The sequence below is a fragment of the Lithobates pipiens genome, unplaced genomic scaffold (assembly GCF_037356315.1).
Source record: "Lithobates pipiens isolate NorthernLeopardFrog02 unplaced genomic scaffold, aLitPip1_a1.2 Scaffold_22, whole genome shotgun sequence".
NCBI classification, from domain to species: Eukaryota; Metazoa; Chordata; class Amphibia; order Anura; family Ranidae; genus Lithobates; species Lithobates pipiens.
In genome coordinates this window covers 39,357,472-39,385,469 of record NW_027507784.1, presented here as the reverse complement: position 1 = coordinate 39,385,469, position 27,998 = coordinate 39,357,472, and the positions used below count along the sequence as shown (strand labels likewise).

Below are 27,998 nucleotides of genomic sequence, written 5' to 3'. Positions count from 1 at the left end.
AGCCACAACTCCCTGACCCTAGGCTGCCACCCAAACAGGTTCTGTCCATGTGTGATCAGGTGAACGGGCACATACCTGCCCAAGAATGCAGGTGGGTGTGTTTTGTAACTGAGATAGGGAGTTAACTTCTCAGCTGCCTGGGAACAGCCTTTGCTTCTGTACAGGTATAATGAGACGTGGCCCCAGGAACCCAGCAGAGCAGATTTGAAATCACACCTGAGCCCTGTGAGCACAGAAGAGGTCGGTGTCCAGTGCTGGAACCTCTGCAGGGCCAACACACTGCTGACCTTAAACTGCTGATTGCTGTTCTTCTGTTCTGCTGATGCTCAGAATTCCCTTCCAGTCCAGAGAACAAGTAGAAACATGGCACAGCAGAGTGCCAGGACAAAGAGAAGGGGGCTAGTCTGCTTTGTAGCAAGAGAAGAACCAAGGGCAGATACGCTGTGACCAGAGAGAGCGTAAAAGGACTCTGCCAGGAGAGGAGCTGGAAATCTGTGCCAGGAGAAGAGCTTGAATTCTGTGCCAATAGAGGAGCTGGAAATTTGTGCCAGGAGAAGAGCTGTAATTTTGTGCCAATAGAGGAGCTGGAATTCTGTGCCAGGAGAAGAGCTGGAACCCTGTGCCCACAAAGGAGCTGGAATTCTGTACCAATATAGGCACTGGAAATCTGTGCCAGGAGAGGAACTTGTTTTTTTGAGCCAAGAGAGGAGCCAACTTATACCAGGTAAGGACAGTATCAGGACAGTATCATTAGAGAAGGTGCCCAATGCCAGGACAGTATAGATGTGCACAGCCAAGACCAATAACAGTAGAGAAGGTGCCCAGTGCCAGGACAGTCTAGATGTACACAGCCCAGTACCAGAAGAGAAGGTATCCAGTGCCAGGAGAGTTGATGTACACAGCCCAGTACCAAACAAGAAGGTACTCAATGCCAGGGTGGTATAAATGTACATAGTCCAGTACCAAAAGAGAAAGTACCCAGAACCAGGGCAGTCTAGGTGTACACAACCTAATATCAGAAGAGAAGGTTATTTGTTTCAGGACAGTCAAGATGTACACAGCCCAGCACCAAAAGAGAAGGTACCCAGTGCCAGCACTGTCTAAATGTACACAGCTCAGTTCAAGTATAGAAGGTACCCAGTGCCAGGATAGTCTAGATGTAAAAAGCTCAGCACCAAAACAGAAGGTCCCCAGTGCCAGGGCAGTTTGGCTGGAAACAGCCCAGTACCAGAAGAGAAGGTAGCCCCCAGTGCTAGGACAGTATAGATGGACACATCTCAGTACCAGAAGAGAAGGTACCCAGTTATTAACATTATAATATTATCACTAATATTCTAATAAGAATATTTTACTAGTCTTACTAGATTAACAGTACTATGAATACAACCATTATCAACCTTCCATGCTCCTTTTACTCATTTACTGTATGTTGCCATCATTCTAATTGCTAATAATTTCAGTTTAGTATCTACAGTTTTACATTATTTTATTATGCCGTCACTGATATTTGAATTTTTTCTTGAATCTCACATGTTATAAGGATATATATATATATATATATATATATATATATATATATATATATATATATATATATATATAGTGTGTATATATACTTATATATAGTGTGTGTGTGTGTGTATATATATATATATATATATATATATATATCCTTATAACATGTGATTAGTGATAATATTATAATGTTAATAACTGGGTACCTTCTGTTCTGGTACTGAGATGTGTCCATCTATACTGTATATACATATATATAGTGTGTGTGTGTGTGTGTGTGTGTATATATATATATATATATATATATATATATATATATATATATACTGTATATACAGCCCTGGCCAAAGGTTTTGAGAATTATACAACTATTAATTTTAACAAAGTCTACTGCCTCAGTTTTTATGATGGCAATTTGCATATACTCCAGAATGTTATGAAGAGGGATGAGATGAATTGTAGTTAATTGCAAAGTCCCTCTTTGCCATGAATCCCATAAAAAACATTTCCACTGCATTCGTGAAGAAGGCTTCAGGGAGTGGCTCAAGAAAGTCCAGCAAGCGTCTCCTACAGTTGATTCGGCTGAGGGATGGGGGCACCACCAGTGCAGAGCTGGCTCGGGAATGGCAGCAGGTAGGTGTGAGGGCATCTGCATGCACAGTGAGCCGAAGACTTTTGGAGGATGGCCTGGTGTCGAGAAGGACAGCAAAGAAGCCACTTCTCTCCAGGAAAAACGTGGAGGGACAGACTGATATTCTGAAAAAGGTACAGGGATTGGACTGCTGAGGACTGGGGTAAAGTCATTTTCTCTGATGAATCCCCTTTCCGATTGTTTGGGTCATCCAGAAAAAAACCTTGTCCAGAGAAGAAAAAGTGAACGCCATCAGTCCTGTGTCATGCCAACAGTAAAGCATTCTGAGACCATTCATGTGTGGGGTTGCTTTTTAGCCAAGGGTATGGGCTCACTCACAATTTTGCCCAAGAACACAGCTATGAATAAAGAATGGTACAAAAACTTCCTCTGAGAGCAACATCTCCCAACCATCCATAAACTGTTTGGTGAGGAACAACGCCTTTTCCAGCATGATGGAGCACCTTGCCATAAGGCAAAAGTGATAACTAAGTGGCTTGGGGAACTAAACAACAACACCATTTTGGGTCCATGGCCAGGAAACTCCCCAGACCTTAATCCCACTGAAAACCTGTGGTCAATCCTCAAGAGACGGCTGAACAAAGAAAACTCACAAATTCTGACAAACTGCAAGCATTATGCCGTGTGCACACGGCCGGACTTTTCGTCAGCAAAGATCCAATGGAACAAATCCGTCGGACAATTCGACCATGTGTGGGCTTCATCGGACCATTGCTGTCGAAAAAGCAGACGGACTTTAGATTTAGAACATGTTTCAAATCTTTCCGACGGACTCTTGTCCGGTCGAACAATCCGTTCGTCTGTATGCTAGTCCGACGGATGAAAACCGACACTAGGGCAGCTATTGGCTACTGGCTATGAACTTCCTTGTTCTAGTCCAGTCATACGCCATTGCGTTCAAATCCATTGGACTTTGGTGTGATTGTGTGTGGCCAAGTCCGTTCGTTCGGAAAGTCCGCCGAAAGTCCGTCGGGAAGACCGTCGGACCTAGACTGTCGGAAAGTGCGGTCGTGTGTACACGGCATTAATTATTGAAGAATGGGCTGTCATCAGTCAGGATGCGGTCCCAAAAGTTGATTGACACCAATCCAGGGTGAATTGCAGAGGTCTTGAAAAAAGAAGGCGACTTTTTGCATAAACTTAATGTAATTGTCAATAAAAGCCTTTGACACTTATGAAATGCATGTAATTAAACTTCAGTATACCATAGGAACATCTGACAAAAAGATCTAAAAACAACAACAGACTTTGTGAAAATTAATATTGGTGTTATTCTCAAAACTTTTGGCCACCACTTTATATATCTCCTTATATCTAGAGTATATACTGCCTGTGTGTGTATATTTATGACATATACAAAATAAAAGTTGGTAAATGATCAATAGGATTTTAAAATGTTTTTCAATATGTACACAGATTTTTATACATAAAATTTAGATCAGATAGGCTCCAATATACCATCCATGCTGGAAAAACCATATACAGTAGCTAACTGCCAAAATGTCCATGGGAATTTGACTGATTTGAGTCAACAAGTTCCCCAGACATTCCGGACGTTATCGATGATCACAGCACTGCACAGACCGATGCAGCAAATATCATTTTTTATTAAAGTACTTTGAATTATTTTGCATCTGGTTTTGTTAATTGCATTTTTTAATTTTAAATTTTTTTGTGATTTGCAAAAATAATTCCGTGATGATTAAACATGATGCACAATATTATAAGAGGGCGCCGCCTCAATGCACAGCGGTCTAATTCTATTTAATTTCCGATAAGAAATAAAAAACCAGAAAAACACCGCTTTGCCATGTTTGTCCTAGGCAGTGTTCCAGTCCAGTGACTGTGACGGGGGCGGAGGAGGGAATGAGGCAGAGCCAGTATTACAGGCAGAGTGACAAGTGAAGGGGACATCAAGGGGACAGAGTGGTGGGCAGGCAGGGGTTAACTGCTGGCACATCTAACCTGCCTCCATCTTCTGTTCTCTCCGTCAGCCGCTGCGTCTCCTCCACAGATCCACCCTGCAGCTCCAATTAATGATTATTTTCCTCTGCATCATTGCTGAGACCGTCTCCCTGCCAGGATCCAATCGGAGCCTCCCCGCTGCTTGCCTGGAGATCTCCCCCTGTCGTCCTATCATCAACCCCCACCTCTGGAGATCCCCCCCTGTCATCTCGTCATCAACCCCCACCTCTGGAGATCTCCCCCTGTCATCCTATCATCAACCCCCACCTCTGGAGATCTCCCCCTGTCATCCCATCATCAACCCCCACCTCTGGAGATCTCCCCCTGTCATCCTATCATCAACCCCCACCTCTGGAGATCTCCCCCTGTCATCCCATCATCAACCCCCACCTCTGGAGATCTCCCCCTGTCATCCCATCATCAACCCCCACCTCTGGAGATCTCCCCCTGTCATCCCGTCATCAACCCCCACCGAGCACCTGACGTCATGCTGCCCTCATTATACTACCTGGTGCCAGTTCTGGGGGGCTACGCGGCCACCTCCTATTACCTCCTAAAGAATCCTCACATTCTGCACCGGAAGAAGAGGCTACCCTTCTATTGCCGGCATATATCCCACCGAGGAGGTGAGTACACATCTAGCCACAGGTAGGTGGGGTGGGGGGGGGTCTTCACTTACTCCTCTACACCGAAAAGAGAAACGTCAAGGAGCTCTGTCAATTGTAACAGTCATGGAAAGTGCCTGTGGGGTCAGCCATTCATTACATGTGCCATTAAAATTTCTGGGAAATATAAGGATGGCATGACTTCTCCTGAAAATGCTAAATACCTGGCTGTCATGCTGACCCTCTGTGTCCAGTACTTTGGGTCAGCAACTTAGAGCAAGCACTGGCATTTTCAGAAGAAGGTCAGCAACTTCACCCCCCTCTAAGGATACCTTTAAAGTGTGTGTGTGTGTGTGTGTGTGTGTGTGTGTGTGTGTGTGTATACACACACACACACACACACACACGATATTACCAAAAGTTTGGGATATATATATATATATATATATATATATATATATATATATATATATCCCAATACTCTTGGTAATATTGTGTGTGTGTGTATATATATATATTATATATACACACACCATGTTACCAGAAGTATTGTGACGCCTGCCTTTACACACACATGAACTTTAATGGCATCCCAGCCTTAGCCCATAGGGTTCAATATTGAGTTGGCCCACCCTTTGCAGCTATAAAAGCTTCAACTCTTCTGGGAAGGCCGTCCACAAGGTTTAGAAGTGTGTCTATGGGAATGTTTGACCATTCTTCCAGAAGTGCAGGTCAGGCTTTGAAACGGTAGGAGAAGCCCTGGCTTGCAGTTTCTGCTCTAATTCATCCCAAAGGTGTTCTATAGGGGGTGAGGTCCGGACTCTGTGCAGGCCAGTCAAGTCCCTCCACCCCAATCTTGTTCATTCATATCTTTATGGACCTTGCTTTGTGCACTGGTCCAAATCATTTGATGGAGGGTAGATTATGGTGAGGTGTTGTTTATCAGGGGTTGGGCTTGGCCCCCTAGTTCCAGTGAAGGGAACCTCCTAAGGTGACAGCATGCCAAAACATTTTGGACAATTTCATGCTTCCAGCTTTGTGGGAACAGTTTGGGGACGGCCCCTTCCTGTTACAACATGACTGCGCATCAGTGCACAAAGCAAAGTCCATAAAGACATGGATGAGCAAGTTTGGGGTGGAGGAACTTGACAGGCCTGCACAGAATCAGTGCCTCAACCCGATAGAACACCTTTGGGATGAGTTAGAGCAGAGACTGCAAGCCAGGCCTTCTCGTCCAACATCAGTGCCTGACCTCACAAATGCATTTCTGGAAGAATGGTCAAACATTCCCATAGACACACTCCTAAACCTTGTGGACGGCCTTCCCAGAAGAGTTGAAGCTGTTATAGCTGCAGAGGGTGGGCCGACTCAATATTGTACCCTACCGACTAAGACTGGGATGCTATTAAAGTTCATGTACGTGCGTGTAAAGGCAGGCGTCCCAATACTTCTGACAATATAGCACATATGCTCTTCAGCAAGGGCTTAGGAAAGGTATGATAAAAAGTGATTACCACGTTCAAGCCAGCAATACAGTCCAGTATTATTCTTCTGGATCTAGTATTTTTGCAGGTTGACTTGTATACAAGGAGCACAGCAGAGACCATATCTATAGGACAATAAGAAAGCATGATATGTAAATGATAAAATAAATAGAACTCGATTCACAAAGATTTATTGAGATTAAACTGACCTTGGAATTATTCTATGTGTGTCTTCCAGGAGCCGGAGAGAGGATCGAGAACACCATAGGAGCGTTTGACAAGTGGGTCTGCCATGGTTGACCTGTCCATGTGTATAATATGTCCATGTGTATAATATGTCCATGTGTATAATATGTCCATGTGTATAATATGTCCATGTGTATAATATGTCCATGTGTATAATATGTCCATGTGTATAATATGTCCATGTGTATAATATGTTCATGTGTATAATATGTCCATGTGTATAATATGTTCATGTGTATAATATGTTACCACCACCAAGTCCTGTTTTGTAATCAAACTTCTTGAGTAACAACCATGGCCCAGAGCAACCAATCAGATTGTGACTAGAAAAACTTCAGCCATATTTTTGCGGTGACAGAATGCCACAGGAAGTGAAGGTAACTACCCAAACAGGTCACAGACAACATACCATATGAGAAAGTCGATCTCAGATTCCAATGGGTTGTTATAGGGTAGTAGGGACAGTTTCAAGTCTTTGATAAACTGATTTTATTTTTTATTATCTCATCATAAGGTCTACCTTTGAGGCTAGATCTCTTGATGTGTTCAAGTATTCCCCCTGCATCCTCCTGGGTTGGGTTGAATGTCACATAATGACGTACCCCACTGATCCCCAATATTGCCCTCCAGAAGAACATTTTGATTAGATGCAGAGCACTTACTAAATGTCCTCATTGCCCCAAGATAAAGGTTTTTCCACCATATATAGACAATGGCCATGCTCCGTTATGTCAGCGTACCATCAACTCACCAAAGGCAGCTACGGTCAATAAGGCACAGGGCACATTGATTTTACCCATTCCTGGTTGGATGATGTTGTATGACCACGTTGTCATAACTGGCAGCATACATAGTTAATCTGATTGAAAAAAGACAGAAGTCCATCCAGTCCAACCCACAGTGAGAAAAAAAAACACACACACACAAATAGAAAACCTCCATATACTCAATTCTTCACCCACAGTTGATCCAGAGGAAGACAAAAAATCCCCCCGGCAAAGCATGATCCAATTTGCTTCAGCAGGGCAAAAATTCCTTCCTGATCCCCTGAGAGGCAACCGGATATTCCCTGGATCAGCGTTGCCTATAAATGTTAGCAGAGAATAGGTGCAGGAACTCCCTCCTGCCAAGTCACCTTTTGTGTCAACCTCTGAGCACCATTCCTTGGTTCCACCCCCTACCCCCCTCTGAGCACCATTCCTTGGTTCCACCCCCTACCCACCTCCAAGCACCATTCATTGATTCCACCCTCCACCCACCTCCGAGCACCATTCCTTGGTTCCACCCCCTTCCCACCTCCGAGCAGCATTCCTTGGTTCCACCCTCTACTCACCTCTGAGCACCATTCCTTGGTTCCACTCCCTACCCACCTCCAAGCACCATTCCTTGATTCTACCCTCTACCCACCTCCGAGCACCATTCCTTGGTTCCACCCCCTTCCCACCTCCGAGCAGCATTCCTTGGTTCCACCCTCTACCCACCTCTGAGCACCATTCCTTGGTTCCACTCCCTACCCACCTCCAAGCACCATTCCTTGGTTCCACTCCCTACCCACCTCCGAGCACCATTCCTTGGTTCCACTCCCTACCCACCTCCGAGCACCATTCCTTTGTTCCACTCCCTACCCACCTCCGAGCACCATTCCATGGTTCCACCCCCTACCCACCTCCGAGCACCATTCCTTGGTTCCACTCCCTACCCACCTCTGAGCACCATTCCTTGGTTCCACTCCCTACCCACCTCCGAGCACCATTCCTTGGTTCCACCCCCTACCCACCTCCGAGCACCATTCCTTGGTTCCACTCCCTACCCACCTCTGAGCACCATTCCTTGGTTCCACTTCCCACCCACCTCTGAGCACCTTTCCTTGGTTCCACTCCCTACCCACCTCTGAGCACCATTCCTTGGTTACACTCCCTACCCACCTCCGAGCACCATTCCTTGGTTCCATTCCCTACCCACCTCTGAGCACCATTCCTTGGTTCCACTCCCTACCAACCTCTGAGCACCTTTCCTTGGTTCCACTCCCTACCCACCTCTGAGCACCATTCCTTGGTTCCACTCCCTACCCACCTCCGAGCATCTTTCCTTGATTCCACCCCCTACCCACCTCCAAGCACCATTCCTTGGTTCCACTCCCTACCCACCTCCGAGCACCATTCCTTGGTTCCACTCCCTACCCACCTCCGAGCACCATTTCTTTGTTCCACTCCCTACCCACCTCTGAGCACCTTTCCTTGGTTCCACTCCCTACCCACCCCTGAACACCATTCCTTGGTTCCACTCCTACCAACCTCTGAGCACCTTTCCTTGGTTCCACTCCCTACCAACCTCTGAGCACCTTTCCTTGGTTCCACTCCCTACCCACCTCTGAGCACCATTCCTTGGTTCCACTCCCTACCCACCTCTGAGCACCATTCCTTGGTTCTACTCCCTACCCACCCCTGAGCACCATTCCTTGGTTCCACCCCCTACCCACCTCCGAGCACCTTTCCTTGATTCCACCCCCTACCCACCTCTGAGCACCATTCCTTGGTCCCACCTCCGAGCACTGTTCCTTGGTTCCACCCCCTACCCACCTCTCAGTAATGTATACAGAACCAAGTATCAATTTGTGGTGCTAAGTAATTTGTATGTAATTTGTTAATGATAGGAAGTAAAATAGATCTCCTATATCCAGAAACAATGGAGCACCCCCAGCAATAATAGACTCTGAATAGCTAGCAACAATAGACCTCTCCCTCAACAGTAGATGTCTCCCAGAAACAATTTTCTCCCAATAGCATACAAGCCCCCCCCCCAGCAATAATAGATCCCCCACCAGCGACAACTTACCTCCCCAGCAACAAAAGTCTCTTCCCCTGTAAAAATAGATCACCTCCAGCAACAATAGTTCCCCAGCAGCCAGCACCAATAGACCCTTACTAATGATTTGAACAGGGGCAAAATGATATCTCTCTCTCTGGAGTCCATACCTCTCTTAATACAAGAAAGGACTTTGCTCGCTTTGGAATCCGCAGCTTGGCATTGCATGTTATTATTGAGCTTATTATCTACAAAAAAAAAACAGATCCTTTTCCACTATGGATCCCCCCAGTTGTACTCCCCCTAGCATGTATGATGCATGCATATTCTTAGCCCCCAAGTGCAAAACTTTACATTTATCAACATTCAACCTCATTTGCCACATATTAGACAGAGCATTGAGGTCGGCTTGTAAGTTGAAGACATCCTGTTAAGGACGTTATTCCACTGCATAGCTTGGTGTCATCTGTATGGACTGAGCAACATGACTATCTTTACCGCCTTCCTTTACACGGCCTTTCTCACCCAGGGTTCCTCCACAGGCTGCTAGGGCTTCCTTGAGCAATGAGCAATTTCTGCCTCTTCGAAATGTAACCAATGACACCAATTATCCTCCTTTTAGCTATCTGTAAAGGGGAGTTCTTCCCATTGACCACCAATGCAAGGGGCATTCTTCCTGCTGGCCACAACTCTTCCCGCTGGCCACAACTCTTCCCACTGACCACCAATGTAAGGGGTATTTTCCCACTGACCACCAAAGTAAGGGGTATTTTCCCACTGACCACCGATGTAAGGGGTATTTTCTCACTGACCACCAATGTAAGGGGTATTTTCCCACTGACCACCAATGTAAGCGGTATTTTCTCACTGACCACCGATGTAAGGGGTATTTTCTCACTGACCACCGATGTAAGGGGTATTTTCCCACTGACCACCAATGTAAGGGGTATTTTCTCACTGACCACCAATGTAAGGGGTATTTTCCCACTGATCACCAATGTAAGGGGTATTTTCTCACTGACTACCAATGTAAGGGGTATTTTCCTACTGACCACCGATGTAAGGGGTATTTTCTCACTGACCACCAATGTAAGGGGTATTTTCCCACTGACCACCAATGTAAGGGGTATTTTCTCACTGACCACCAATGTAAGGGGTATTTTCCCACTGATCACCAATGTAAGGGGTATTTTCTCACTGACCACCAATGTAAGGGATATTTTCCCACTAACCACCAAAGTAAGGGACATTCTTCCCACTGATCACCAATGTAAGGGACATTCTGACCACCGGTATAAGGGATATCCTTTCCACTAACCACCAATCTAAGGGGCATTCTTCTAATTCTCCTCCTTTAGCCCTTGTACACACGGTTGTAAATTCCGATGGAAACGGTCCGATCGGATTATATTGTTGGAAAATCCGATCGTGTGTGGGCTCTATCTGACTTTTTCCGTTAGAAAAAATTTGAGAGCAGGATCTCAAATTTTCCGACAGCAAAATCCGATCTGACTTTTTCCAATCGTTTGTAGAGAATTTCCGATAGGACAAAGTGCCACGCCTGCTCAGATCAAAGTACGAGAGCAAAGCTATTGGCTACTAGGCTGAACGTAGTCCCATCGGAACGAACGAACGTCATCACGTTCCGAACGATCGTGTGTATGCAACACCAGTTTCGGACAAAATCCATCGGAAAAAATCCGGCGGAATTTGTGGTCGGAATTTCCGACCGTATATACAAGGGCTAGCACCTCTGTAGCACACAGATGATGGGGGGTTGAGTGGTGGCCGATTTCCTCGTTGGGTTTCAGTCAGGTAATGACAAGGCTGAACATGCTCAGGGAGGCGTTGGGATGTGTGACATGAAAGCATTGCCAATACCCAAGGCAGAAACAAATGAGTGAAGGTTTGTAAACCGCACTTATGTAATGACAGGAGTTACCGGTTACCACCGTAATTACAGAATCATGTTCTACATCACTCTGGGATTCTGGAAATCCTGTGGCTGTGAGGCCCATGTAACACGAGTGCAAAGAGGAGAACCTTGCAGGAGGTTGGAGATCCAGGACACTCGACTGGAACTGGGCAGGACAAGTTGGATAATTAGTGATTATAACGTTTAAAAAATTCTAACATGCAGAAATCTCTAACCGTTGCTTGTAACTTTACAGCAGTTCCCCGTGGCCTGCTTTAACTTGTCAGCAGACTCTGGTAACCTCTATGAATAAGCCCTATCGGGGTGAAATGCGTCAGCGGGGTGTGGCTTAATGTTAAGACGGCAGATACACTGATTACACTGCCCCTGCGCACTGTACATTACATATTCCTGACCCCTGCGCACTGTAGATTACATATTCCTGGCCCCTGCACACTGTACGTTACATATTCCTGGCCCCTGCACACTGTACATTAAATATTGCTGGCCCCTGCACACTGTACGTTACATATTGCTGGCGCCTGCACGCTGTACATTACATATTGCTGGCCCCTGCACACTGTACGTTACATTTTGCTGGCCCCTGCACACTGTACCTTACATATTCCTGACCCCTGCACACTGTACCTTACATATTCCTGACCCCTGCACACTGTACATTACATATTCCTGGCCCCTGCACACACATTACATATTCCTGGTCCCTGTACACTTTATTCTCATTAAAATGATTTACCCTTTTTAAATAAATGGTTTCCGTTATTGTCTGTAAGCACCGCAACAATCCCCCTTCTCCTTCTTCACTCCATATAATAGACTATTGTACTTTGCCTGTAGTTTAGAGAGGTGTGGAGTGGGGTCATTTTCAGACGCACCTCTGTAATTGGTTAAACTTTTTCTGCCGCCGCAGTGCCACAGCCAATCACACGGACCTCTTGGAGCTGGACTGTCACCTGACCAAGGACGGGCAGGTTGTGGTGTCACATGACGACAATTTGCTGCGGCAGAGTGGACACGATGTCAACATATGTGACGTCAAATACGAGGTAATGACCAGGTGACGGGACCGGTGTATTTCTATAGATTGTCTGATCCCGTAGGGCTGTACACCTTTTGTTGTTGGTGATAGAGGTCAGTGACCTTCCTGTAATGTATATATTCTCTTCCTTTCCCTTCAGGATCTTCCGCAGTATAAGGAGACTCTGGAGGTGACATTTTTCCCAGGTAAGTCCTGACTGCCCTCCTATGGACTGCATTTAAATCTGACCTCCATCCTTCCCCTCAGTCTTGCACAGTTGTACCGGCTCCCCTCCTGGACTGAAATGTATAACCACTTCAGATGGGGGCAGTATGTACAGGAGAAGAGTGTGGAGGGTATGATGGGGGCAGTATGTACAGGAGAAGAGTGTGGAGGGTATGATGGGGGCAGTATGTACAGGAGAGGAGTGTGGAGGGTATGATGGGGGCAGTATGTACAGGAGAGGAGTGCGGAGGGTATGATGGGTGCAGTATGTATAGGAGAGGAGTGCGGAGGGTATGATGGGGGGCAGTATGTACAGGAGAGGAGTGCGGAGAGTATGATGGGTGCAGTATGTACAGGAGAGGAGTGCGGAGGATATGATGGGGGCAGTATGTACAGGAGAGGAGTGTGGAGGGGATGATGGGTGCAGTATGTGCAGGAGAGGAGTGCGGAGGGTATGATGGGGGCAGTATGTACAGGAGAGGAGTGCGGAGGGTATGATGGGGGCAATATGTACAGGAGAGGAGTGCGGAGAGTATGATGGGTGCAGTATGTACAGGAGAGGAGTGCAGAGGGTATGATGGGTGCAGTATTTACAGGAGAGGAGTGTGGAGGGTATGATGGGTGCAGTATTTACAGGAGAGGAGTGTGGAGGGTATGATGGGGGCAGTATGTACAGGAGAGGAGTGCGGAGGGTATGATGGGTGCAGTATGTACAGGAGAGGAGTGGGGAGAGTATGATGGGTGCAGGATGCACAGGAGAGGAGTGCGAAGGGTATGATGGGGGCAGTGTGTACAGGAGAGGAGTGTGGAGGGTATGATGGGGCAGTATGTACAGGAGAGGAGTGCGGAGGGTATGATGGGGCAGTATTTACAGGAGAGGAGTGTGAAGGGTATGATGGGGGCAGTATGTACGGGAGAGGAGAGTGCAGAGGATATGATGGGGGCAATATGTACAGGAGAGGAGTGCGGAGAGTATGATGGGTGCAGTATGTACAGGAGAGGAGTGTGGAGGGTATGATGGGGCAGTATGTACAGGAGAGGAGTGCAAAGGGTATGATGGGTGCAGTATGTACAGGAGAGGAGTGCGGAGGGTATGATGGGCCAGTATGTACAGGAGAGAAGTGCAGAGGGTATGATGGGGGCAGTATGTACAAGAGAGGAGTGCGGAGGGTATGATGGGGGCAGTATGTACAGGAGAGGAGTGTAGAGGGTATGATGGGGGAAGTATGTACAGGAGAGGAGTGCAGAGGGTATGATGGGGGCAGTATGTACAGGAGAGGAGAGTGCAGAGGGTATGATGGGGGCAGTATGTACAGGAGAGAAGTGCAGAGGGTATGATGGGGGCAGTATGTACAAGAGAGGAGTGCGGAGGGTATGATGGGGGCAGTATGTACAGGAGAGGAGTGTGAAGGGTATGATGGGGGCAGTATGTACAGGAGAGGAGCGGGGACGAGCCGACCTGCCACAGTATAATGACGAGTGGACAATTGTAAAAAATTCAAGTTACACCCAAGCATATATAGTAAAAGCATGCATCGGGGGGGGGGGGGAGGGGCACCTACACATGAAAACATTTATTGCAATACACATGTTGCATATGCATCAAAACCTCTCCGTAACACTAAACTGATCTGATGACATATAGGGGTCTTTTCTGTTTCAATATATTTATAGAATTTTAGAGTAAACATGACAAGCGTGTGGTTTGCCCACACGGAGGCGGAGTTTAAAAGTCGCATGTAAGAACAAGTATACTATAGGGAGCTTTTAAAGCATTGCCCATAGAAAATATAGGGTACTGGAGCTTGTTGCCATTTCACAGGCCCATGCAAATTTAAGGTTTGACATGTTGGGTATCTATTTATTCCGAGCAACCTCGGCTTTTATATCTTACCCCCAAAAAATGTGGTACTTTATTGCATTTGTGTGGCCTAAAATAATTTTGGTGTATTTTTTTTTACTGAAATTTTGCGTTCCCGAGACCTTTGCTGTAATATTGTGTGACATTAAAAAACTTCAATCTACCACTATTTTATTCTTTAATGCTTTCAGAAATTATATAACGATTTTGGGGTTTAATGCTATCTTCAGGCCTAAAATCGTTTTTTAACCACTTGCCGACCAGCCGCAGGCGAGTCGCCGTCATTGTACATCGTTTAGGGAACTGTATTTTGTGGACGCGCACTGGCCCGGGGGGAGGGAGGAGCCAATCAGCTGGGGTGAGGTGGGGTGGACTCGATGTCCGCCGGCCACCCGCGATCATTCCCCGCAAGTGACAGAATGGGGATCAGCCTGAGATCGCACAGGTTTCTGCTATGCAGGAAGACGGATCTGTGTGTTGCCCCAGGCAGCCCACCCCCCCCCCCCGCCCCCTATACAGTTAGAAAACACCTGCAGGGAACACATTTAACCCCTTTGATCGCCCCTGGTGTGTAACCCCTTCCTTGCCATTGTCATTAGTACAATAGTAGTTCATATTTTTAGCACTGTATACTGTAATAATGTCACTGGTTCCCAAAAAAAGTGTAAAAAATGTCAGTTAGGTTTCCGATCTGTGCACCGCAATGTCGCAGTCCCGCTAAAAATCGCAGATCACCGCCATTACTAGTAAAAAAAATTATAATAAAAATGCCATAAATCTATCCACTATTTTGTAGACGCTAAAACTTTTGCGCAAACCAATCAATAAACGCTTATTGTGATTTTTTTTTACCAAAAATATGTAGAAGAATACGTATCGGCCTAAACCGTGGAAGACATTTTTGTTATTTTTTTTTTGTGGGGGGGGGGATATTTATTATAGCAAAAAGAGTAATTTTTTTCAAAATTGTCGCTCTTTTTTTGTCTATAGCGCAAAAAATAAAAAAATGCAGAGGTGATCAAATACCACCAAAAGAAAGCTCTATTTGTGGGGGGGAAAAAAAGGACATAAATTTTGGTTGGGTGCAACATCGCACGGCCGCGAAATTGTCAGTTAAATCGACACAGTGTCGTATCACAAAAAATGGCCTGGTCATTAAGGGGGTAAATCCTTCAGGTCCTTAAATGGTTAAACATGTGTGCAAAAAAAAAAAATGCAAAGACTAAATGAGCCCCTTAACCACTTGAGGACCGCCGTATTGCCAATGTACGTCAGCACAATGGCACAGGCAGGCACAATCACGTACATCTACGTGATTTCCTTCCAGCGGGTGGGGGGTCCGATCGGACCCCCTCCCGCTGGTTACGGCGGTCCGATTCGGTCCAGGAGCGCTCCGTGATGAGGGGATGGCCGTTGGTTTTCGGCCACCCCCTCTGGATCGCTCCTGGCCAATGAGAAGCTTCCTCCCCTGTGTATTGTTTACACAGGAAGGAGGAAGTGATGTCATTCTCCTCGGGCGGTCTTTTTGACCGGACTACGAGGAGAAGAGTAAAAGTAAGTGTGCACCAACACTACACTGACATGTAGGTACACACAGGCACACAAACCCCCCCCCGATCCCCCCCCCCGATTGCCCCCCGATCCGCCCCCCCTCCCCCCCCAGTCACAGTGTCACTGATTGCATTGATCATTTCTTTACTGATCAATGCATTCAGTGTCAGTTGTGACAGTAAAAACTGTCAGGACAGTTAGTGTTAGGTCCAGGGTAGCCCCCTATCACCCCCCAATAAAGATTTAACCCCCTGATTGCCCCTAGAGTTAACCCTTTCACCCCCTTTTGCCAGTGTCACTAAGCGATAATTTTTCTGATCGCTGCATGTGTCGCTAGGTAGCTAGTTATTTTTTTAGGTTCACCGCCAGGTTTTTATATCGCTAGGTACCCCGATATACTACCCAATAATGGGTTTAACCCCCTGATTGCCGCTAGTTAACCCTTTCACCCCCTTTTGCCAGTGTCACTAAGCGATCGTTTTTCTGATCGCTGCATTAGTGTCGCTACAGTCGCTAGGTAGCTAGTTATTTTTTTAGGTTCACCGCCAGGTTTTTATAGCGCTAGGTACCCCGATATACTACCCAATAATGGTTTTAACCCCCTGATTTCCGCTAGTTAACCCTTTCACCCCCTTTTGCCAGTGTCACTAAGCGATAATTTTTCTGAACGCTGCATCAGTGTCGCTAGTGTCGCTAGGTAGCTAGTTATTTTTTTAGGTTCACCGCCAGGTTTTTATAGCGCTAGGTACCCCGATATACTACCCAATAATGGTTTTAACCCCCTGATTGCTGCTAGTTAACCCTTTCACCCCCTTTCACCAGCGATCACAGTATAAGTGTCACTGGTGACGCTGGTTAGCCAGTTAGTTATTTAGGTTCCCCGTCAGGTTTTTATATAGCGCCAGGGACCCCCATATACTACCTAATAAAAATTTGAACCCCCTGATTGCTCCTAGTTAACCCTTTCACCACTGATCACCGTATAAGTGTTACGGGTGACTCTGGTTAGTTTGTTTTTTATAGCATCAGGGCACCCACCATTTATTACCCAATAAAGGTTTAACCCCCTGATCACCCGGCGGGTGATATCAATTAGGTTTTAGGGTCAGGGTCTGCGTCGCCCCAGGCAGCGCTAGGTTAGTGCCAGTACCGCTAACACCCACACGCAAAGCATACACCTCCCGTAGTGGTATAGAATCTGAACAGATCAATATCTGATCTGATCAGATCTATACTAGCGTCCCCAGCAGTTTAGGGTTCCAAAAAAACGCATTGTTAGCGGGATCAGCCCAAATACCTGCTGGCACCTGCGTTTTGCCCCTCTGCCCAGCCCACCCAAGTGCAGTATCGATCGATCACTGTCACTTACAAAACACTAAACACATAACTGCAGCGATCGCAGAGTCAGGCCTGATCCCTGCCATCGCTAACAGGTTTTTTGGTAGCATTTTATATTCAAATCCGGAAGGCAGTGCTTGGTTTTCGGGGTCCCGTACGTGGCTAGGCTCCCAAAAAGTCCCCCACATGTGGTATCCCCGTACTCGGGAGAAGCAGCAGAATTTATTTTGGGGTGTAATTTGACTTCTGCCCATAGCATGTGTGAGCAATATATCATTTAGTGACAACTTTGTGCAAAAAAAAAAAAGTTTGTAATATTCCCGCAACTTTTGGCAAAATATAAAATATTCCATGGACTCAACATGCCTCTCAGTAAATAGCTTGGGGTGTCTACTTTCCAAAATGGGGTCATTTGGGGGGGTTTTGTGCTATTTTGGCATTTTATGGACTTCGAAACTGTGATAGGTAGTGAGGAGTTAAATCAAAAATTTGCACCCTTAGAAATCCTGAAGGTGGTGATTGGTTTTCGGGGTGCCGTGCGCGACTAGACTCCCAAAAAGTCCCACACATGTGGTATCCCCGTACTCAGGAGAAGCAGCAGAATGTATTTTGGGGTGTCATTTCACATATGCCCATAGCATGTGTGAGCAATATATCATTTAGTGACAACTTGGTGCAAAAAAAAAAAGTTTGTAATATTCCCGCAACTTGTGGCAAAATATAAAATATTCCATGGACTCAACATGCCTCTCAGTAAATAGCTTGGGGTGTCTACTTTCCAAAATGGGGTCATTTTGGGGGGTTTTGTGCTATTTTGGCATTTTATGGCCTTCGAAACTGTGATAGGTAGTGAGGAGTTAAATCAAAAATTTGCACCCTTAGAAATCTTGAAGGTGGTGATTGGTTTTCGGGGTGCCGTGCGCGACTAGACTCCCAAAAAGTCCCACACATGTGGTATCCCCATACTCGGGAGAAGTAGCGGAATATATTTTGGGGTGCAATTCCACATATAACCATGGCATGTGTGAGCAATATATCATTTAGTGACAACTTTTTGTAAAAAAAAATTTTTTTTTTTTTTTTTTGTCATTATTCAATCCCTTAGGACAAAAAAAATAAATATTCAATGGGCTCAACATACCCATCAGCAATTTCCTTGGGGTGTCTACTTTCCAAAATGGGGTCATTTGGGGGGGATTTGTACTGCCCTGCCATTTTAGAACCTCAAGAAATGAGATCGGCAGTCATAAATTAAAAGCTGTGTAAATTCCAGAAAATGTACTCTAGTTTGTAGACGCTATAACTTTTGCGCAAACCAAAAAATATACGCTTATTGACATTTTTTTTACTAAAGACATGTGGCTGAATAAATTTTGCCCTCAATGTATGACTAAAATTTAGTTTATTCGATTTTTCTTATAACAAAAAGAAGAAAATATCTTTTTTTTTCAAAATTTTCGCTCTTTTTCCATTTATATCGCAAAAAAAAAAATCGCAGAGGCAATCAAATACCATCAAAAGAAAGCTCTATTTGTGGGAAGAAAAGGACGCAAATTTCGTTTGGGTGCAATATTGCATGACCGCGCAATTACCAGTTAAAGCAGCGCAGTGCGAAATTGCAAAAAGACCTCTGGTCCTTAAGGTATTTATTGGTCCGGAGCTGAAGTGGTTAAACTGTATAATTGCATTAGAGGTAACTGAGCTAGAAATTGTATACTGGGCTCCATGGGCTTGGGTGAGGTGTATTGTGTGTAATGGCTACTGTGATGTACGCAACACACACATATAGGGGATCATAAGTCACAGTCACTCCTTATCGCCTCCCATTGGCCAGTCATATAGCTGTTGCTGGCCAATGTTGGGGCTGGTCGTGATCGAAGATGGTCTCTATTTATTTTCTGTAAGCCCCTCGCATTGTCCCATCCAATCACTGTTCAATGATTGGATGGGATGTGACCAACCGGATTACTATACAGGACAACTTAGGACTCAGTGGCAGTTGATGAGAAGTCACATGACCTGCGCCAGTACTGCCGGCAGAACAGTCACATGTTTGTGTGTTTCAGGTCACATGTCTTTAGGACACGATCGTCAAATGCCGCTGCTGGAGGAAGTCTTTCAGAGATTCCCAGAGAAACCCATCAACATAGAGATAAAGCGAGACTGCGATGAGCTGATTAAAAAGGTACTTAATGAATAAAGTGTTAAGCCTCTGTTCACACCTTTTGTGCGCATTGGAAAAAAAAGCACGTTATATAGAGTTCAAAAGTACTGCACCTAAAAAGGTGCATATAAAATGCTGCGAACCAGATGTGAACCCGCACCTTAGTGTGGTCACTGCGCCACTGTGTGGTCAGAATATGTAATGCAGCTATACTGTGCTCCTGTAGGTCTCAGACCTGGTGAAGAAGTACCAGAGGACAGAAAGGACAATCTGGGCCAGTACCAGCGATCCAGTCATGAAGAAATGTCGGGAGGAGGTAAAGAATTGTCTTAAGAAAAACTACCAAACAGACCCCCCAACCACCACCCCCCCCCCCAACCTTCATCCCCACATCCACCCAAAACACTTCCATGTAATCACTGGCCAATAATTGGTTGGGTTGTGAGCCCAGATTACTATACCGGGCTTCTTAGGTTTGGTAGTTTAAGAAAAAATACCAAACAGAACCCCGCCCACGATCCCCCCCGACTATTCCCAATTTTATTTGCACTCTCTCCCTTATCTCCTGTCCTCCTTGTCTCATCCTCGTCTTTTCGTCTCCAGAACTCCGACATGCCCTTCATGTTCACACCCCGTCGAGGGATCATCCTCCTTGTCCTCTACTATACTGGTCTCCTTCCCTTCGTGCCGTTGCCAGAGTCCGTGGTGGAAACCTACATGCCGTCCATTATAAACAGGTCAGTCTGAGCTATCATCTCTAGTGGTCCATTCCCTGGGTATGGGGGTTTCCTGTCCATTGGCAAGTACCTGCCGTAGACAGACACCAGCACTGGGCCGTCTCCCCTTGCAATGGCCAGATTCAGACCATTGTGTTGTATTAACAGGATAAACAGGTCTCGGTACTAACACTTGTCTCATCACAGGACGTATTTCCCCCACAATCAGCTCATGAGGAACCGGTTTCTGGTCCTTCTGCAGGACAAGTAAGTGCACGCCGTGTAATCAACTTAGTATACAATACCTGACATGTGCTCTGTATGGACAGTATGTGGACTCCCTGCCGCCTCCGAATTGTTGAATTCTGGTATACAAAGGCAGCTCCACAAAGACATGGTTTGATCAGTTTGGTGTGAAGGAACTCTAGTGGTTCAGATGGGTTGTGCCCCAACCTCAACCCTACTGAACACCTTTGGGATGAATAGCAATGCAATGCGACTCAGGTCCAACATCAGTACCTTGACCTTTACAAATGTTCCCACCGACACATTCTGAAATCTTGTGGAAAGCCTTCCCAGAAGAGTGGAGGCTTCCAGAGTGGCAAGAGATGTTATACCAAAAGGGTAGGGATGGGGGACTTGAAAGAAAATGTCCAACAAGCTCATATAGGTGTGATGGTCAGATGCCCGCAGACTGTGGGTCATACAGTTTAATCAGCTGTCCCTTCCTCCCCATGATAGTTCACTTACTAAGCCCCAAATGGTGCTAATGTGAGTGTGCTGACTTTTTAGCTCAAAACATTTTTTCTGGGTGTTTTAATTTCATGGCAAATTTAACATCCCAACCATCACACTCCCCTCTCTGGGAATCCAGAACCTGGTCTCCTCTTCAGCATGCAATTGTCAGCACTGCCTGTGCCGCTACCACTCACTCGCCACCTGAAATTTCGAGACTTTGCGTTGACATGCTACAGCTAAACCTTGCCATAGGCACCTGTTTCCTCATACCTCCTTGGCCCTCCCATCCAGCCTCTGAGTACCCCATGACTCCTAGTGGGCTCAGTACATCCCTGAGCATCCAAGTGTCATCCATTGACACCTGTGTACCCCAAATGACTCCATGAAACCCTTGAGCGTCTAAATGTGATCATCCAATGATTCACGTGTGTCACATGACTCTGTATCCAAAGTCATCCAGGGATTCCTTGCAGCTGTGTTTTTTTTCCCCATGATTCTAAGACAACTCTTTGCATCCAGTGTTATCCAGTGACTCATCTGTGCCCCATGACTCCGTGACACCCTTGATTATCCATTGTTATAGGTAGGGTTGCCACCCCATCCCTTTAAACCTGAACACATATGAATTACACAGGTTTTGAGGCTAATTTAATGCAGATAGGGCACCAAGTGAGTTTAATTACCACCTTAATCAGCCACAGAACCCGTGTAATTAATGTGTGTTCAGGTTTAAAGGGATGAGGTGGCAACCCCAGAGCATCTCATGTCATCTACTGACTCCAGTGGACCCTGTGCTCCTCCGTGACGCCTGTGTCTTAGCGCAGCCTCCAGTATGCGACTGCTTGATCTGCACAATCCTTCTTTCACATAATTATGTTTGTCGCTATCAAAAAGCCGTACACCTCATAGAAGACAATTGATGAACTTAATCACCTCTTATGTTTAATGTAGAAATCCAGGAAAATACTATCTCATCTTAAACCTTCTCCCACCCCTATTCTAAATTCTAGTAACTATCCTGTAAAACAGGGGTCTCCAAACTTATGCCACGTACACACGATCGTTCTTGTCTGTCGGACAATTTGATCGTGTTTGGGCTCCAGCGGACTTTTTCTTCCCAAAAGTCCGGCGGACCTAGAAATAGGACTGGCTTCAAATTTGTCCACCGGACTCGGCTTTTAGCGGACAATCCGTTCGTCTGTGTGCTAGTCCGATGGACTAAAACCAATGCTAGGGCAGCTATTGGCTACTGGCTATGAACTTCCTTATTCTACGTTATCATGTGATCATTGGAGTGATCGTGTGGGGCCAAGTCCGTTCATTTGAAAGTCAGCTGCAAAGTCCGTCGGATTGTCCGCTGGACCAAGTCCATCGAAAAGTCCGGTCGTGTGTACGCAGCATTAGGGGCCAGTTTACTGTTCTTCAGACTTTAGGGGGGCAGACTAGGGCCAGTGGGAGTAGAAAATGTCCTGGCGTTCAGTGGCAGTAAACAATACCCTCTGTGGTGTCAGTGGGAGGAATAGTGCCCCATCATTGGTGTCAATGAAAGGACTTCTGCCCCATCATTGTGTTCAATGGAAGAAATGATGCCCCATCGTGAGTGTAATGGAAGGAATTCTGCCCTATCCTTGGTGTCAATGAAAAAATTCTGCCCCATCATTGTGTTCAATGGAAGAAATTCTACCCCATCGTCAGTGTAATGGAAGAAATTTTGCCCCATCGTCAGTGTAATGGAAGGAATTCTGCCTTATCCTTGGTGTCAATGAAAAAATTCTGCCCCATTGTTGGTTTCATTGGAAGGAATTCTGCCTTATCATTGATGTCAGTGGGAGAACTAGTGCCCAATTGTTGGTTTCAGTGGATGCAATAGTGCCCTAAGGGCCGGATAAAGGCAAGCAAAGGGCATCAGTTTGGAGACCGCTGCTGTAATTGAAAGATGTCTGTACTTACTTATTCTCAGGGCGCTCCAGTCCAGTTAAATGATTGTATCCCAGTGCGGGTTTCATGGGAGGAGGGACAGCAGACAACAGATGCCCCATAGTAAATCTATGGGTGACGTCACCACACAGGCACTGCCGCCATTGTCGGCGATCTCTTCTCTTCTCTTCACTGAAGCCGGCCCCGGGAAAATCAAGTGACTGGACCGGAGTACCCTCAGTATAGATGAGTAGAAACAGTTTTACTTTACAGTATAGTTAGTATAGGACTTATATAGAATGGGGCTGGGAGCAGGTTTAAGTTTAGATAATATGAATCCGGACTTCCAGTTTAAGCCCATTGGGTGAAATGCATCAGTTGTGATGGCACCCGCTGACGCAATTGATCATATGGGTTTACTCATAGGAGGCCACCTATAAGATCACTGATTTCTGACTCTCTATGCTTAAGCCCGCTAGGTGAAATGCATCAGGAGCAGAGTCACGTCTGACGGGGAAGAAAGAGTTTGTCTCACCTAATCTGACATCAATAAAGCTTGTTGCAGTTTAGAAAAAAAATAAAAAATAAATACAGCGTAGTGTGGCCTATGAATTTGTATACCAGGAGGGCAGAATGCAGATCCCGGGAAGCCCCGGCCGTGGTGGATGTGTTTGCCTGGAGCATTGTGATCAATTAGAAAAATATGGGAAAACCTTTAAAATCGATTCTGTCTGGTTGCCTAGCCAGTAAAGGAATAAAACACAGTTTTAGAAAATATATATTTATTGGTCTGTACACAGCAGATGATTGTATACTGTACATATATATACACTCGGGTAAGACAAAGCTTAACGAAAGATAACACTGATCACACACAACCAACTCTGCATCAACCTTTCAAATGTAATAGGAAATACGGATCACATTTCAGGGCTTTTATTTCTTTCTTTTGTTTTAGCTATACACATTTGCTGCTTATTTTTCAGTTTATTCTAAATTATGATCAAATAGATTCATTTTCCTTTCCCTTTTTTTTTGCATGCTTTGAAAGATCAAATAAAGAAACATGAGTCAGATCTAGCACACATGATCCAATTACATTGAACACACATTGAACCAGACTTTTACAAACTGACAACTTTATTCCTTTTCCATTCAAACTGAGAAATATCCTCGGAAACTCATCAAAGTATCACCCGGGTTGAAGTAGCATAAGCATAAAATCTTTGCTGCTCTCTCAATGATTTTGTATTTGTAGATTTATTGGTTATGGACAGGGATGTCAATACAGGGGTACAGGCAGGTACGCCCCTACTGGACTGGGGCCTGAGCCTGGTTGGGTCTGCCTGTCCTGTTGTCATGTGAAAGCTTTAAAGTAGAGGTCTCTAAACTTCTTAAATAAAGAGCCAGTTTACTGTCCTTCCGACTTTTGGGGGGGCCGGACTGTGGTCATCAGGAGTAGAAAATTTCCCAGCATTAGTTGGAGTAAAGAATGCCCCATCTTTGGTGTCAATGAGAGGAATCGTGCCCCATTGTTTGTGTCAGTAAATGGAATTATGCCCTATCATTGGAGTAATTGGGCCCCATTGTTGGTGTTATTGGGAAGAATACTGCCCCATCGGTTATGTCATTGGGAGTAATTGTGCCCCCTTATTGGTGACATTGGGAAGAATAGTGCCCCATTGTTTGTATCATTGGGAATTGTGCACCATTGTTGGTGTCATTGGGAAGAATAGTGCCCCATCGGTTGTGTCATTGGGAAGTATAGTGTCCCACTGGTTGTGTCAATGGGAGGAATTGTACCTCATTATTGGTGACATTGGTAAGAATAGTGCCCTATTGTTTGTATCATTGGGAACTGTGCCCCATTTTTGGTGCCATTGGGAAGAATAGTGCCCCATCGATTGTGTCATTGGGAGGAATTGTGCCCCATTATTGGTGACATTGGGAAGAATAGTGCCCCATTGTTTGTATCATTGAGAACTGTGCCCCATTCTTGGTGTCATTGGAAAGAATAGTCCCCCTTGGGTTGTGTCATTTGAAAGAATAGTCCCCCTTGGGTTGTGTCATTTGGAAGAATAGTGCCCCATCGGTTGTGTCATTGGGAAGAATAGTGCCCCACCAGTTGTGTCATTGGGAGAAATTGTGCCCTATTATTGGTGACATTGGGAAGAATAGTGCCCCATTGTTTGTATCATTGGGAACTGTGCCCCATTGTTGGTGTCATTGGGAAGAATAGTGCCCCATTGGTTGTGTCATTGGGAGGAATTGTGCCCCATTACTGGTGGCATTGGGAAGACTAGTGTCCTATTGTTTGTATCATTGGAAACTGTGCCCCATTATTGGTGTCATTATTGGTATCATTGGGAGGAATAGTGCCCATTAATATCATTGGGAGGAACTGTGCCCCATCATTGGTGTCAATGCACCCCATTGTTAGTATAATTGGGACGAACTGTGCCCCGATCATTGGTGTCATTGGTAGGAATTGTGACCCATCATTTGTGTCATAGGGAGGTATTGTGCCCCCATCATTGGTCTGATTGCACCCCATTGTTGGTATCATTGGGAGGAACTGTGCCCCTTTGTTGGTGTCAGTGAAGGAAATAGTGCCCCAAGGCCCAGATAAATGCAAGAAAAGGGCCACAGTTTGGAGACCTCTGCCTAATATGGTTGGTTGGATCTCCATTCATCTCCAGTCATGGATAGCAATCAGCCGTCCTTCCCTCTATTCTACCTGTGTACTTGGGTAAAGAACATCTACAGTTGTAGTAGTGCTGTGTGTAGTAATGTGTACTATGATAAAGTAATGAGAGAACCATGTTTACCTCTTTTGCAGATTAATGATGAGGAAAGGTCTCTTCAAGCACCTACAAGCCCGGGGGATTCAGGTAAGGAGAGGAGGACACCAAGGGGCCCATTTATAAAAGTTTTCACACATTTTCCTATTGAATTCAGGTGTGAAAACATTTATAAATGTTGGGCTACCCCTAGACACAAGATCAAAGCTGATAATGGATGGCTTTGGAAATGCCTGCATATCTATGTCAGAGGAAGGAACCGATCATTGAGCAATGGAGTATTCTAGTTAATTATTACTGGTCATCCAAGGCCTGCGTTGGAAGGGTCTGCACAGAGCATAACCATGAACATTGAGCTGGCACAGATGTGTGCACAGAGCCGTCATCCCGGGGGGGGGGGGGGGGCAATACGAGGCAAAAAATGAAATCTGACATCTGGGTCTTCCCTTCAGTCTTGCACATTTCTACCGGTTCCTCTCCTGCACTGAAATGACTTCCTCTGATTTCACCGCACACTGTGAGCTTCTCACAATGTGCATTAGAAGCCGCAGCAAGTCAGATTGACTAAAGAAGTGACATCTAAGAGCTGATTGGTTGCTGTGGTTAATGCAGACAGTCAATAAACAATCTCTCTCCCATCTCTACAGGTCTACCTCTGGGTATTGAACCAGGAGTCGGATTTCCAGCGAGCCTTTGATTACGGGGTCACCGGCGTTATGACAGATTACCCCTCTAAACTGCACCGCTTTCTACAGAAATATGAAGGGGGGCAGAGGGCCCGGGCCCCGGAAACTCAAGAGCCTGCAGCAGAAGAAGAGCAGCAACAACATCGATTCTGAGGGACACAGTGCTGCTACTGCTTGTGTTTTGTAAATACGGAGCTTTATCAATAAATTGCTTCTAGTTTTCCAATAAAGTGACAGTTTTGGCCGTCTGTGTGGCTGAGGTCACTTCCTGACAACCTGCGAACAGGATGTCCCTTTTGGGTTAAGTGCTGACTGCATTATCCCCTGAGCCACCAATCAGGCTTCTATCTCTCAGGGGCTCTAGTTTGAGATCTCTGTGCTGAGTTCCCAGATATGTACACCTGCTGTGCCCATTATGAGGGGTTCTCACCATCCCTGTGCTGAGTTCCCAGGTCTGTACACCTGCTGTGCCCATTGTGAGGGGTTCCCACCATTACTTTGCTGAGTTTCCGGGTCTTTACACCTTCTGTGCCCATTATGAGGGGCTCCCACCATCCCTGTGCTGAGTTTCCAGGTCTGTACACCTTCTGTGCCCATTATGAAAGGTTCCCACCATCCCTGTGCTGAGTTTCCAGGTCTGTACACCTGCTGTGCCCATTATGAATGGTTCCCACCATCCCAGTGCTGAGTTCCTGGGTCTGCACCTATGCTATACCCTGGTTTAAGGAGTTCCTACCATCCTTCAGCTGAGTTCCCGGTCTGTACACCCCCCTGTGCCCATTATGAGGGGTTCCCACCACCCCTGGGTGGAGTTCCCAGGTCCGTACACCTGCTGTACCGAATATGAGGGGTTCTCACCATCCTTGTGCTGAGTTCCCCAGTCTGTACACCTGTTCTTCCCATTTTAAGGGGCTCCCACCATCCCTTTATATATTTAAAAATATGGACAATGTAACACACAAAACAAAAAATAAATGGCAACAGTCAGGAATTATATTAGGGGGACCTCACCCTACAACCCCTGGATTCCACCAATAAGTAAGCAGCCCCTCCATTGAGTGAACCACAATGGTTGCCATTGCTGACCTGATGAAGCTGCCTGCCTCTGGGTTCCATGCTTCCTGACTTAGGAGAAGTTCTATTCTCAGTGAAGGCTTCTCTGTAAAGTCCATTTTGAAAACTGAAAGTATTCTGAGATTGCAGGAGTGCATAATCCCAGGTCTGTGCACCAATTAGCAGCTTTCTTCAGGAAAAAAAAAAACCCAAGCCTGATCTTTTTGTAGGATTGCACCTGTCCCATTGACTCTCATAGAAACCCTTGTACCCCAGTCTGTAGCAGCACTCACCCGCCTAACAGTATACGGTGGTTCTACTCAGTCTTAGAGTGTTGTGTGGATGGTCCGCTAATCACTGCAGGAGAGTGCTGTGCGGCAGGTTCACTAATCACTCCAGGAGAGTGCTGTGCGGCAGGTCCACTAATCACTCCAGCAGCGTACTGTGCGGCAAGCCCACTAATCACTCCAGCAGAGTGCTGTGCAGCAGGCCCACTAATCACTCCAGCAGAGTGCTGTGTAGCAGGTCCACTAATCACTCCAGCAGAGTACTGTGCAGCAGGCCCACTAATCACTCCAGCAGCGTACTGTGCGGCAGGCCCACTAATCACTCCAGCAGAGTGCTGTGTGGCAGGTCCACTAATCACTCCAGGAGCGTGCTGTGCGGCAGGTCCACTAATCACTCCAGCAGAGTACTGTGCAGCAGGCCCACTAATCACTCCA

At 45.9% G+C, this 27,998-nt stretch overlaps 1 protein-coding gene across 1 annotated transcript; it reads left to right on the top strand.

The window, feature by feature from the left end:
• Positions 1–139: 139 nt before the first annotated feature.
• On the top strand, positions 140–26,453 carry GDPD3 (glycerophosphodiester phosphodiesterase domain containing 3). Its single transcript, XM_077447399.1, has 11 exons — positions 140–724; positions 4,162–4,758; positions 6,460–6,502; positions 12,119–12,254; positions 12,387–12,432; positions 19,268–19,386; positions 19,592–19,681; positions 19,969–20,102; positions 20,289–20,348; positions 25,576–25,627; positions 26,185–26,453. The coding sequence occupies exons 2-11, from the start codon at positions 4,620–4,622 to the stop codon at positions 26,374–26,376; spliced, it is 1,011 nt and encodes a 336-aa protein (XP_077303525.1). The 5' UTR covers positions 140–724; positions 4,162–4,619; the 3' UTR covers positions 26,377–26,453.
• Positions 26,454–27,998: the final 1,545 nt, after the last annotated feature.

Bases quoted from the DNA above. Each gene is read 5' to 3' on its own strand.
- GDPD3 (XM_077447399.1), top strand. From the start codon at position 4,620: ATGCTGCCCTCATTATACTACCTGGTGCCAGTTCTGGGGGGCTACGCG. The intron at 12,255-12,386 runs GTAATGACCAGG...CTTTCCCTTCAG, and splicing joins TATGTGACGTCAAATACGAG to GATCTTCCGCAGTATAAGGA. The intron at 25,628-26,184 runs GTAAGGAGAGGA...CCATCTCTACAG, and splicing joins TACAAGCCCGGGGGATTCAG to GTCTACCTCTGGGTATTGAA.